General features: G+C 42.9%; 1 protein-coding gene across 1 annotated transcript; it reads right to left on the reverse strand.

Moving 5' to 3' along the window:
* Positions 1-3,874: 3,874 nt before the first annotated feature.
* On the reverse strand, positions 3,875-4,867 carry LOC132875911 (trace amine-associated receptor 13c-like). The gene has a single exon (XM_060913063.1). It carries the CDS (start codon positions 4,865-4,867, stop codon positions 3,875-3,877), a length of 993 nt encoding a protein of 330 aa, XP_060769046.1.
* Positions 4,868-12,889: the final 8,022 nt, after the last annotated feature.

A 12,889-nucleotide genomic window follows, 5' to 3' on the forward strand; every position in this document is an offset into this window, starting at 1 on the left:
GAATACAACATTTCACTAATGCCTACAGAGCTTCAAGGAAAACAGTAACTAATTAAATGACTTATGACTCAAACAGCCCTGGTGTATTTATAGTTCAGAAATTGATCACGCCTCCCCAGTTTCTTTGACAACATAATAAATGATGTCATGCTTTGTTGAGAAAAAGGCCTCGTTGGTACAGGCCAGAGAATAATATACACCATCATGCCAAATTTCATGTAACAAAGCCTACATATAAACAAAGTTGTTATGTTAAGAACCTGCCCTATGGATAATGAAAGTTTTAAAAAGGGTGATGAAAAGACATCTTATGAATAAATCAAGATGCCAGAGTGGGTGTATGTCCCTGTCACTTCATAGTTTCATCTCAAACTACTATCAACAAGTTTTCTATAGATATTCAGTGTCTGTGTGCATAGAGCTTATGCCCTGTGTTGGGATCTCACAGGTCTTTTGTGGACACCCACACACCATCTCCAGGTGAGTACACAGGTATTTCCCCTCTGTGCTTGTCCGCATAGAGTTTATACCTGCCGGCCACCTGTTCTAGCCTCTGGTGAACACTTTGCCACACTTGTTCACTTCTTCAGAACCAGGAGTCCACTGCCAGGATTTGTGAGGGTGAGTTGTCTCATGGAATCAATGGTGGCTGATATCTAAGGATGCACCGGAATGGGGTGAGCCGGGTGGCAGAGTGTTTCATAGAATTTTGGGTTCATTCAGCCCAGGGGAGGAATTGTGACCAGTTTTTGGGGTTTCCAGAGATAATACACTCATGCAGCGCTCGATCTCCTGATTGGCACATTCCACTTGGCCATTGGACTGTGGGTGGTGTCTTGAGGTTAGACTCACCAAAACCCCTAGCTTGTCAATGAACTTAGTCCACACCCTGGAAGTGAACTGGGGGCCCCGTTCACTTACAATGTCCTCAGGTATCCCATAGTACTGGAGGACATGTGAGGAGAGGAGTTCGGTGGTTTCAAAGGCAGTGGGTAGACCATGCAAGGGGATGAGCCTTAGCACCTTGGAGAATCAGTCAATGACCACCATGATGACTGAGTTGTTCTGTGACTTGGGTAGATCCATGATGAAATCTATGGCCAGATGGGACCAGGGTCTTTGGGGTGTAGGCAGCGGACAGAGTTTACCCATGGGTGGAGCCTGAGGTACCTTGGCTTAGGCAGAGGCAAAGCAGGAGGAAACGAACCTGTTGAACTCAGACATCATGTTCTCCCACCAATACCTAGTTCAGATGGGCTGATATGTATGTTGACTACTGGGATGTCTCGTGGCAGGGGATGAATGAGCCCAGATAATGAGTTGGCCTGGGAACTGTGGTGGGATGAACACGAGACCAGGAGGACAGGCTTCTGGAGGGTCGCAAGGTTGGGCTTGAACTATTTCCTTCTCAATTTCCCATGTGACGGCATTAGCAAAGCACTTAGAGTGTCTTGCAAAAGTATTCATCCCGCTTCATGTTTGTCCTGTTTTGTTGCATTACAAGCTGGAATTAAAATGGATTGGGGGGATGAGCAACATTTGATTTACACACCATGCCTAACACTTTAAAAAGTGCAAATTGTTTTTTTCATTGTGACACAAACAGTACTTAAAATGAAAAAACAGAAATCTGGAGTGTGCATAGGCATTCACCCTCACCAAAGCCAATACTTTGTAGAGCCACCTTTGTAGAGCAATTACAGCTGCAAGTCTCTTGGGGTATGTCTCTATTATCTTAGAATATCTAGCCAATGGGATTTTTGCCAATTCCTCAAGGCAAAACTGCTCCAACTCTTCAAGTTAGATGGGTTGCGTCGGTGTACAGCAACCTTCAAGTTATGCCACAGATTCTCAACTGGATTGAGGTCTGGGCTTTGACTCTGCCATTCCAAGAAATTTAAATGTTTCCCTTTAAACCACTGTAATGTAGGTTTAGCAGTGTGTTTAGGGTCATTGTCCTGTTAGAATGTGAACCTTCATCCCAGTCTCAAAACTCTGGCTGACTCAAACAGGTTTTCCTTCAGAATTGCCCCATATTTAGTGCCATCCATCTTTCCTTCAATTCTGACCAGCTTTCCTGTTGCTGCAGATGAAAAACATCCCCACAGCATGATGCTGCCACCATCATGGCTCACTGTAGGAATGGTGTTCTCAGAGTGATGGAAAGTGTTGCATTTGCACCACATATGTTGTTTCCCATGATGGCCAAAAATATCAACTTTAGTCTCATTTGATCAGAGAATCTTCTTCCATGTATTTGGGGAATCTGCCACATGCTGTTGGGCAAACGCCAAATGTGTTTTCTTATATATAATTTTTTTTTCTTTATGCAATGGCTTTTTTCTGGCGGCTCTTCCATAAAGCCCTGCTCTGTGGAGCGTATGGCTTAAAGTGGTCCTATGGACAGATACTCCCATCTCCGCTGTGGATCTTTGCAGCTCCTTCAGTTTGATTTTTGGTGTTTTTGTTGCATCTCTGATTAATGCCCTCCTTGCCTGGTCTGTGAGTTTTGGTGGGAGGGGCCTTCTCTTGTCAGGTTTGTAGTGGTGCCATAATCTTTCCATTTTGCTATATTTGATTTAATGGTGCTCCGTGGGATATTCAAAGTTTGGGATTTTTTTTATAACCCAACCCTGATCTATACTTCTCCACAACTTTGTCTCTGACCTGTTTGGAGGCTCCTTGGTTTTCATATTGCTTGCTTCGTAATGTTGCAGAGTCAGGGGCCTTCCAGAACAGGTTGATTTAAACAGACATCATGTCAGAGGTCATAGGACACTTTATTGCACACAGGTGGATCTTAATCAACTAATTATATGACTTATGAAGTTAACTGGTTGGACCAGCTCTTATTTAGGGATTTCATATGAAAGGGGTGAATACCTATGCACACTCCAGATTTCTGTTTTTTCCTCTTAATTATTGTTTGCCTCACAATAAAAAAATAAAACAATTTGCACCTTTAAAGTGGTAGGCATGTTTTATAAATCAAATGATGTGAACCCCCCCCCCCCCAAACAAGCCATTTTTATTCCAGGTTGTAATGCAACAAAATGGGACAAACAACAAGGGGGATAAATACTTTTGTACAACAATGTAGGTTGCAGGATAGGAGTGGGTTCTTGGTTGATGGTTGTAGATGTCTGAATTATGGATCATGCATTGGCCTTAGTGTTTTTGGAACCAATACGGTTGGAGATGGTGACCTGGAAAGGTGTGAAGAAGAGTGCCCACCTTGCCTGACATGGATTCAGCCATTTTGCTGTCTTTAGATATTCAAGGTTCTTAGGATCAGAGAGAATAACAAATGGATGTGTGGCCCCCTCAAGCCAGTGTCTCCATTCCTCTAGGGAAAGCTTTACTGCAAGAAGTTCCAAATTCCTGATGTCATAATTCTGTGTAGACGTTGAGAGTTTCTTCGAAAAAAAAAAGGCAACAGGGTGTAGCTTGGGCTTCTCCCCAAAGCGCTGTGACAACACCTCTCCCATTTCTGTCTCGGAGGCATCTACAGCCACGATGAATGATTTTGAAGGATCTGAATGTCTGAGAATTGGTGTTATTGTGATAGCTGATTTGAGCTCTTTGAAGGCATCCTCCGCAGCCTTGTTCCACTAGAGGTGCTTGGGACCTTTCTTAATCAAGACGGTGAATCCTCTGATGAACCGGTGTGAGGGTTGTGGCAGGAAGGGCATCTGGCTTAAAATTATGCTCCAATTATTATGACATGGCTCAAGAGGGTCCAAATGGAGCCGGAATGGCAGCAGTGCTGGACAAGGGAGAAGAAGATAATGATGACTATAACAGCAATATTTGGGAACATGATCAGGTGGAATTAAAACAAAACAAAAAAACAAAGAAAGAAAGCCCCATCTGTTTATGAAAATACATTGATTAATGCAGAGTCTGTTTGGAATATTTGCAGAGTGATAATTAATTTAATGCACCTCCTGAACCACGGGTAAAACAGAGCATAAATAAATGGATTAATGGTGGAATTAAGACAAATTATGAAAATGATTGTATGAACAGTTTTTTGCTGGACTTCAATAACATAACCTAATAAGCTATGAATAAAATATGGAAGTAAAAACACCAGAAATACAGAAACTAAAATGCCGAGGACTTTAGCTGCTTTTCTCTCAGATTTCATCAAGTGTGATGTGATTTTCTGTGTTTTAGACTGTGTGTGATTATTAAGCTCTCTGATCGCAGTGGCATGTTTCTTAGCAATCACAAAAACCCGAGTATACAATATGATTATGACAGAAAGTGGAAAGATAAATGAAAATACAATATCAATTACAGACCAAACCTCATTTAGAAAGTAAAAACACTCTCCAGGACACAGTAAAACATTCATGAAGTTTCCATTGAAATATAAGAGTGCCAAGTGATAGACCATCAATACTCCCCAGTCAAAAACAATTACGACACGAGTGATCCTCACAGAGACATGGTTCATGTAGAGAAAGGGGTTTGAGAGAGCCAAATATCGATCAACAGCAATCAGAGCAATATTATAGATGGACACGATTGTGAGGAAACCACTTATCAATAAAAGGTAGAGGCAGACACCTCTCCCAAATATCCAGCATGACTCGATTATCCAGATTAACATCGGCGGCATTACAAAAGCACCAATGAAGAAATCCGACACGGCCAGAGAGAACACGAGTGTGTTTGTTGGTGTGTGAAGCTGCTTGAAGTGAAAAACAGAGATGATGACGAGCAGATTTCCACACACTGTTAGAAGAACCACAGCAGCTGAACACACATACAGAAAGATATAAACTACAGGAGATGCAGATCTCTCTGGACAGGAGAAATTCACACAGCGATCAGATTGGTTAATCTCCATCAGGTTCATGGATACAGCATTTCACTAATGCCTACAGAGCTAAAAGAAACCCCTCATGTATCACATGCTACGACTGTAAACCAGTGTGTAAGGTCACAGTTGAATAACTTATGGGTCACGCAACTCTGGTGCTTTTATAGTATAGAAATAGATAACGCCCCCTGAGTTTGAGTGACAGCATAATACATATGAGGTAATATCATACCTTGTTTGAACAAATAGGCATAGTAGGCATTGTCAGGGTTGGGAGGTTACTTTAAAATATATTTCAATACAATTACTAATTCCCTGGTTAAAAATGTAGTCAGTAACCTCATCCAAGTATCACAATATTCATGTCATTTGATGAGTTTTTGTCCCCTTTTCTGCTTTAAAGACACAATACTGGTGGAATTTCCTCCCAGTGAAAGCATTTCTTTCATTCTAGGCCATGATAATGAATTGGTTCCTGTAAGATTAGCTGTGGTTTCACTCAAGACCAGAGTGGTGTGACAAAGTCGGAGTATACATGCATTCAGCTTGTGTAACAGCAGAAAATCATGAATACTTTGGAGACAGCCATGTGCATGTTCATGTCCATGTTGTGAGAAGCCATGTTCATGGAAGTATCAGGGATGAGAATGAAAAATATTTAAAAAGTCTGAAAAAACCGGGGCGGGACCCATGGCCCAGTGGGGCAGGGCCCAGGGGTTCCAGGGGCTAATGATTTTTTTTTTTTACCCCAAAACCATTAATTTTATCAGCAAAAAGTTGCAATTTATTTGGAAATAAATTCCCCTTCTTGGTGGACTACCAGGTGAAAATGATTAATATGGTACAAGAGACTTGTTTTTAATCAATTCACATTTGATGATTTCAAAAAATCAATGCACCTTTTAATATAAACGAGCTGTACAGTATTATATTTCTGCATTTTAGCTATTTATGTCTTTGAATACTCTAATCCTTTAAAATGAAGTGCAAAACAGAAAAAAAGTTCTATCATATAATTCTCTTAAGCTTTCTTCTGATGTTATCATGGTAGCAGGAGCTCTTGCATATTAAGCAGGCAACATTCAACATCACTTATCACTTACCTTTCAACTGCTGTGTGTACTAACTAGGTTTCATCTGGACAGGATGTTGTGTAATGTAATACAGATACCATACGGTCAATCTGAAGATCAAGATGGTGATTTTGAGTTAAAGAACAGGCATGTACAATTGGCATTACATATTGGAAAAATTTTTTAAATCAAAAACTATAAGTTCATCTCGGCCTAAAAAATTTGGGCAGATGCTCCCGCGACACATACCAGCAATCCCCCCCGTCCCCCTATGAAATGAGCAATAAGTAGGAGTGTTATACACAGTATCATACCTAAAATTTTATCAGAAATATAGATACGATACTATGATTCTCCCCAACATGCTACATTAGACAAGCTAACCCCATTTATAAAAAGATACACATATATGACATGTATTTGATATATATGATGTATATTCATACATTGTTTCTTTATGGAAATCTTCAGTAAGTTTGGTCTTTTCATGACAGCCTGTTGTAGACCTAAATATAATGCACATGAAATGACACTCCTCACCTCAACATGTCCTTTACAATCACTTAAGCCACCATGGGCAATGCTGAAATCACTGTTGCAAACAGTACATCACGCGAAACTGTCATTATTGTTGACCCTTATTAGACAGGGAGATTATTAGACAGGGAGATTCTTTTGTGTAGTCTGAGGTGAAATGGGTTTTGTACTTTGGTTTTTTGGGGCGCGCGCTCTCTCTGCCATGACGATCCTGTAGGCCGCATTGACTCAACTGAAAACTTCGGTCCTCGAGAAAAGGGATAAAAGCCCGCCCACACTGAAAGCTGATTGGCTTATTTTGCTGAGTAACCCAATCAGGATGCTCTTTGTCTGGTATGCGCTACATGAACAGGCACACAGGCAGTGTTGCCACATTGGGCGGTTTTAAGTGCATTTTGGCGGGTTTTGAACATATTTTGGGATGGAAAACGTCAGCAGTATCTGGCAACACTGCACACAGTCTCCCTTGCGCACGCACATTCTAAGATGCGTGATGCAGACCTTAATGTTGCGCGCGCACGCTCTTGCTCGCTTCTATCAATATGCAGGAGACTCCCGGAAGTTCCGTGAGACTTGGGATGTCTGCATTATAAGGTGACCACAGATCGTTAATCATACACCGCCCCCCCCCCCCGAAAATTTCTCAACGGATTTACATTGATCTCAAAAACGATCATTTTGGTCTGAAAAAGTCGGAAATCCGCCGATCAGCGGAAAATTCTCATCCCTGAAGTATACTCCGCCCTGAGACTCGTGAAGTTTTGTAATATGTGTGTGCGTATGCACTGGCAGTATACTGTTCATTTTAAAACCTATTTTGAAATTGCAATTCTGCTAACAATCCCTGTTTTTACTAAATGAATCTCTACCTTTAGCAGAACACAGTTACGTTTTTGTATCTTAATTCCAAAACACCAAATGATATGTTATGTAAGTTGTGGACACATACTGTATATATTATTATTACCTTGCCCGGGACGGAGTCCACCAAGGGACGAGGTATTGTTTTCAGTGGGGTTTCTTTGTTTGTTTCTTTGTTATTTTGTTATCAACATTATGGAAAAATGGCTGGACCAATCTTCATGACACTTTCAGGATAGATGGGCATTGGTCTCAAATAGAACCTCCAACATTTTAAGGGTCATCCGTTCAAGGTTAAGGTCACCAAAAAGGTCAAAATCATTTTTTTGCAATATCTTCCTTCATATTCATCATATTTACTTCAAACCAAATCCACAATGTTCATCTTTGAATTCTGCTTCCACTGATATGCTACATGATGGAGTATCTCTCATAGTTTCTTTGTGGTTGGGGGTCAAATATCAGGCGGGTCAAGTCATTGGTGCTAACACGCGAGGTCTGTTTTGCCTGGCAACACTTGTTGTTATTATTATTATTATAGCCAATCAGGGGTGCAGATAGGATTTTTGAACTGGGGGGGACTGTGCTGTCGGCAAATGATTCCATTTTGTGAAAATGCATATAATATATATATATTAAAAAAATCTCCTTCTCACCCCCGGCGGGGGGGTGGTATCCATGTCATCCTCAAGCTCGGGTCCTCTACCAGAGGCCTGGGAGTTTGAGGGTTCTGCGCAGTATCTTCGATGTTCCTAGGACTGCGCTCTTCTGGACTGAGGTTTCAGATGTTGTTCCTGGGATTTGCTGGAGCCACTCTCCCAGTTTGGGGGTTACTGCCTGCCCCAAGTGCCCCCACTACCACAGTGACCACGCAACCCTTGACCTTCCACATCCGTTCCAGCTGCTCTTTCAACCCTTGATACTTCTCAAGTTTCTCATGTTCCTTCTTCCTGATGTTGGCATCAGCTGGGATCGCCACATCTATCACCACCACCCTCTTCTGCTCTTTGTCCACCACCACTATGTCTGGTTGGTTAGCCAGGATCTGTTTGTCAGTCTGGAAGCTGAAGTCCCACAGAACCTTGGCCCTGTTGTTCTCAGCCACCTTCTGTGGTATGGCCCATTGGGACTTGGGTACTTCTATTCCATACTGGTTGCAGATGTTCCTGTATACTATCCTAGCCACTTGGTTGTGCCTCTCCATGTACGCTGATCCAGCTAGCATCTTACACCCTGCTACTATGTGCTGGACTGTTTCAGGGGCTTCTTTGCACAGTCTGCATCTTGGGTCTGATCTACTCTGGTAGATCCTGGCCTCTATGGCTCTTGTGCTTATGGCCTGTTCTTGTGCTGCCATGATTAGTGCCTCTGTGCTGTCTGTCAGTCCTGCATTATCCAGCCACTGGTAGGATTTCTTGATATCAGCCACTTCCTCTATCTGATGGTGGTACATGCCATGTAGGGGTTTGTCTCTCCAGGTTGTCTGTTCCTCCTCCTCCTCCTCCTCCGCACTCTCATCAGGGTTCTGCTGCCTGAGACATTCACTTAGCAGTTCATCCTTTGGGGCCATCTTTCTGATGTATTCTCGGATTTTCGATGTTTCATCCTGGACCGTGGTCTTGATGCTCACTAGCCCTCGGCCTCCCTCTTTCCGCTTAGTGTATAGTCTCTGGGTGCTGGACTTGGGGTGGAACCCTCCATGCATGGTGAGGAGCTTTCTAGTCTTGATATCTGTGGCTTCTATCTCCTCCTTTGGCCAGTTTATGATACCAGCGGGGTATCTGATGACTGGTAGTGCGTACATGTTGATGGCTCGGACCTTGTTCTTACCATTCAGCTGACTTTTCAGGACCTGCCTTACTCTCTAGAGGTATTTGGCTGTGGTTGACTTCCTTGTGGCTTCTTCATGGTTTCCATTAGCCTGTGGGATGCCAAGGTACTTGTAGCTGTCTTGGATATCACCTATGTTGCCCTCTGGTAGGTCAATCCCCTCAGTTCGGATCATCTTGCCTCTCTTTGAGACCATCCGGCCACACTTGTCCAATCCGAATGACATCCCTATGTCATCGCTGTAGATCCGGGTGGTGTGGATCAGCGAGTCTATTTCTCGCTCGTTCCTGGCATACAGCTTGATGTCATCCATGTAGAGCAGGTGGCTGATTGTTGCCCCACTACGGAATCGGTACCCGTAGCCGCTCTTCATGATGATCCGACTGAGGGGGTTCAGGCCTATGCAGAACAGCAGTGGTGATAGCGCATCTCCTTGGTATATGCCGCACTTGATGTTGACTTGGGCAATGGGTTTTTTTGAGTTGGCCTCTAGGGTTGTCTTCCACATTTCCATTGAGTTCTGGATGAAGGTCCTTAGGTTCCTGTTGATCTTATACAGTTCCAGACATTCCAGTATCCATGTGTGTGGCATTGAGTCATAGGCTTTCTTGTAGTCAATCCAGGCAGTGCACAGGTTGGTCTGTCTCTTCTTACAGTCTCGGGCAACTGTTCTGTCGACCAGTAGCTGGTGCTTGGCTCCTCTGGTGTTACTGCCAATTCCTTTCTGTGCCTCGCTCATGTATTGAGCCACATGCTTACTCATTTTTGCTGCAATGATGCCTGACAGGGCCTTCCATGTTGTGCAGAGACAGGTAATTGGCCAGTAGTTGGATGGGATGGGTCCCTTCTGGGGGTCCTTCATGATTAGGACTGTTCTGCCTTGGGTTAGCCATTCTGGGTGGGTTCCATCCCTCAGCAGCTGGTTCATCTGTGCTGCTAGGCGTTCATGGAGTGCAGTTAGCTTCTTCAGCCAGTACGTATGGATCATATCAGGGCCTGATGCTGTCCAGCTCTTCATCTTTGACACTCTTTCTTGGACGTCTGCCATTGAGATGGTTACTGGTTCTTGTTCTGGGAGGTTGCTGTGGTCAGCTCTTAGGTCCACTAACCATTGGGCATCGGCGTTGTGTGATGCCTTTCTTTCCCATATGTCTTTCCAGTATTTTTCCACCTCAGCTCTTGGTGGGTCTGACCGGTTGTTGTTCCCCTGCCACTGAGAGTACACCTTGGCTGGTTCAGTGGAGAACAGCTTGTTTATTCTCCTGGCCTCTCCCTCCTTGGTGTATCTCTTCAACCGGGTGGCTAGAGCTGTTAGTCGCTGTTTGGCAGTTTTGAGTGCCTCTGGTATGGAGAGCGATTTGTAATTCCTGGGTGCCCCTTTATTCACCATGTTCCCTTTCTGTGCTGCCTTTATCTTGGCCTCTAATCGTCTCTTCCATGGTGGATACTGTTTATGTCCCGAGCCCACCTTGTGTCCAATGATCTCCATGATTACTGTTGCTGTATCAGCTTGTTGGTCTCAGTGATGGTTCCTGTGGAGATTGTCTTCAGAGCAGCATTCACATCTACTAGTAGATCTTCTGAAGGTACTTGGCAACTCAGCTTCGGTATTCGTCGGGGGCTCCAGGTTTCCAGTTGGGTCACGATCTTCCTTCTCAGGTCAGCAGCTCTTGTGTTGAGGCTGTTAGCTGTTGTCTTCCTGGCTCCCCCTTGCCGTAGCATCGTTGTTGTATTTCATTAATCTCTAGTTGTGATAGTAGATTTCGATTACGCATGTTGGAACACTGGGCTAAAACGCTGTTTCTTTGTTAGCCTTGATTGTGGGTTTTGAAGTATCCAATGGTCCCACATTCGCTGCATGTATCCCCTCTCTATGGGATTGCTTGTATAGTAGCATTCCAGCAAATCAGTATTTTCTGTCCTCGTCCATCGATGTCTTGTTCCAGTAGCCCATTTCTCATCAGTTTGCCCTGGTTCCCTAGCAACTGACGCAGACCTTGTTGACCTGGGCGACGTCTGAGCCGGTATGACTCTATCAGTTATGTTTTCACTCATTCCTGAGGTAGGCTGATATATCATGAGGGGTTTTTGCCTAAGGACCCTTACTGGATGATGTTTTGCCCTGACCGGTATTCGAACCCCGATCTCCTGCGTCGTAGTCAGTGAGCGTTACCACTGTACGATCCAGCTGATATATATACACTGTATGTACTGAAGCTTAAATATACATTAGAATTGTGAGATTTCTAACTGAATGAACATTGGTAGACAAAGGCCTACCTGATCAACACTAGCCATACATGATCAAATTGTTATTTGTCTGGTATATTAATCAGGCTCCAAAATTTCATGTCTTCTGCATGTTTTATTTAAACATTTGCTGATCTCAGCAGGATGAAGAATATCATCACAAAAACTTTAACTGTAACTTCTAACAAAAAGGGAATGTCCAAAAATTAATTAAAAAAAAAATTGAAATGATTCACACTCGTGCCTTCAGGTAAGTGCAAATGCCTTCTTATTATTGTCAGACTAGCTACTCAACATTATCAAAAGAATATCTGCCACATCTGGGAAAGTTAACAGGCAATATGATACTTACATTGCTCAGTTTTTGAAAAAAACGCTGTAATTGTTTTTTTGTTTTTTCATTGTTGACCCCACCAGGGATTGTCTGCAGGCCAGGACGATGTTAACATCTTAAATCTTATAATTTCAGTTAACAGTTGCTGCTGACTAAAATAACATTATACATAAAAATAACAACATTAAAAGATATTCACCTACAGCCTAGAATGCTGTTATTTTACATTTAGCCTACTTCAGGTAAGTCCAAATTCCTTCTTATTATTATCAGACTAGCTACTCAACATTACAAAACAAGTATTTGGCTCTCCCACCATCACTTCAGATGCTGCTCCTGCTCCACTGTCCACTCTACTGTCTCCTGTCTGCAACAGCTCCCCTACCAATGCAGCTGCAACACCCACCACTTCTGGTTACCTGCCCCCATCCTTCACAGTTGATGAGGTGAGGGTGGAGCTTGGGAGACTGCGTCCAGGGAAAGCAGCAGGCCCAAATGGTGTGTGTCCAAGACTCCTGAAGGACTGTGCAGCCCAGCGAGCTGAGCCCCTCTGGTGGGTCTTCAACATGAGTCTATGACTAGGCAAAGTTCCAGTGCAGTGGAAAACATCCTGTCTCATACCGATGCACAAAATAGGGTGACCAGTTGAGATAAACGATTACTGCCCGGTGGCCTTAACATCCTATATGATGAAGACCCTGGAGTGTCTGGTTCTCCACCTCATGAGGCCAGAGGTCACTCATGTATAGAGAGAAGTGATAAAACTGAAAGAAGCTGTGCTACAAGCCTGGAAATCCATTACAAAAATACAACAACAGTTTGGTGATGTCACAGGGATACCGGCTGGATGTAGTTATTGCAAACAAGGGATATGCAACCAAATATTAAGTGTTAATTACTTTAATTTACCTAAAGACTATCAGTTTGTATACTTTGGCACACCAGTGGTGTCATGTTCTTGTCTGTTTAATACATCTATATGTAAATATCAGGAAATGAAAGCTGAAATATAGATTAAGGACTGTTTTATATATATATATATATATATATATATATATATATATATATATATATATATATATATATATATATATAAAACATATTTAATATATGGCATAATGAACGTAATCGAAAGAATATTTGGGAACATCAAGTGGAGTAGAAAAAGGCTGC

The sequence above is a fragment of the Neoarius graeffei genome, chromosome 2 (assembly GCF_027579695.1).
Source record: "Neoarius graeffei isolate fNeoGra1 chromosome 2, fNeoGra1.pri, whole genome shotgun sequence".
Lineage (NCBI taxonomy): Eukaryota > Metazoa > Chordata > Actinopteri > Siluriformes > Ariidae > Neoarius > Neoarius graeffei.

Coding starts and splice junctions, on each gene's coding strand:
- LOC132875911 (XM_060913063.1), bottom strand. CDS start 4,867: ATGAACCTGATGGAGATTAACCAATCTGATCGCTGTGTGAATTTCTCC.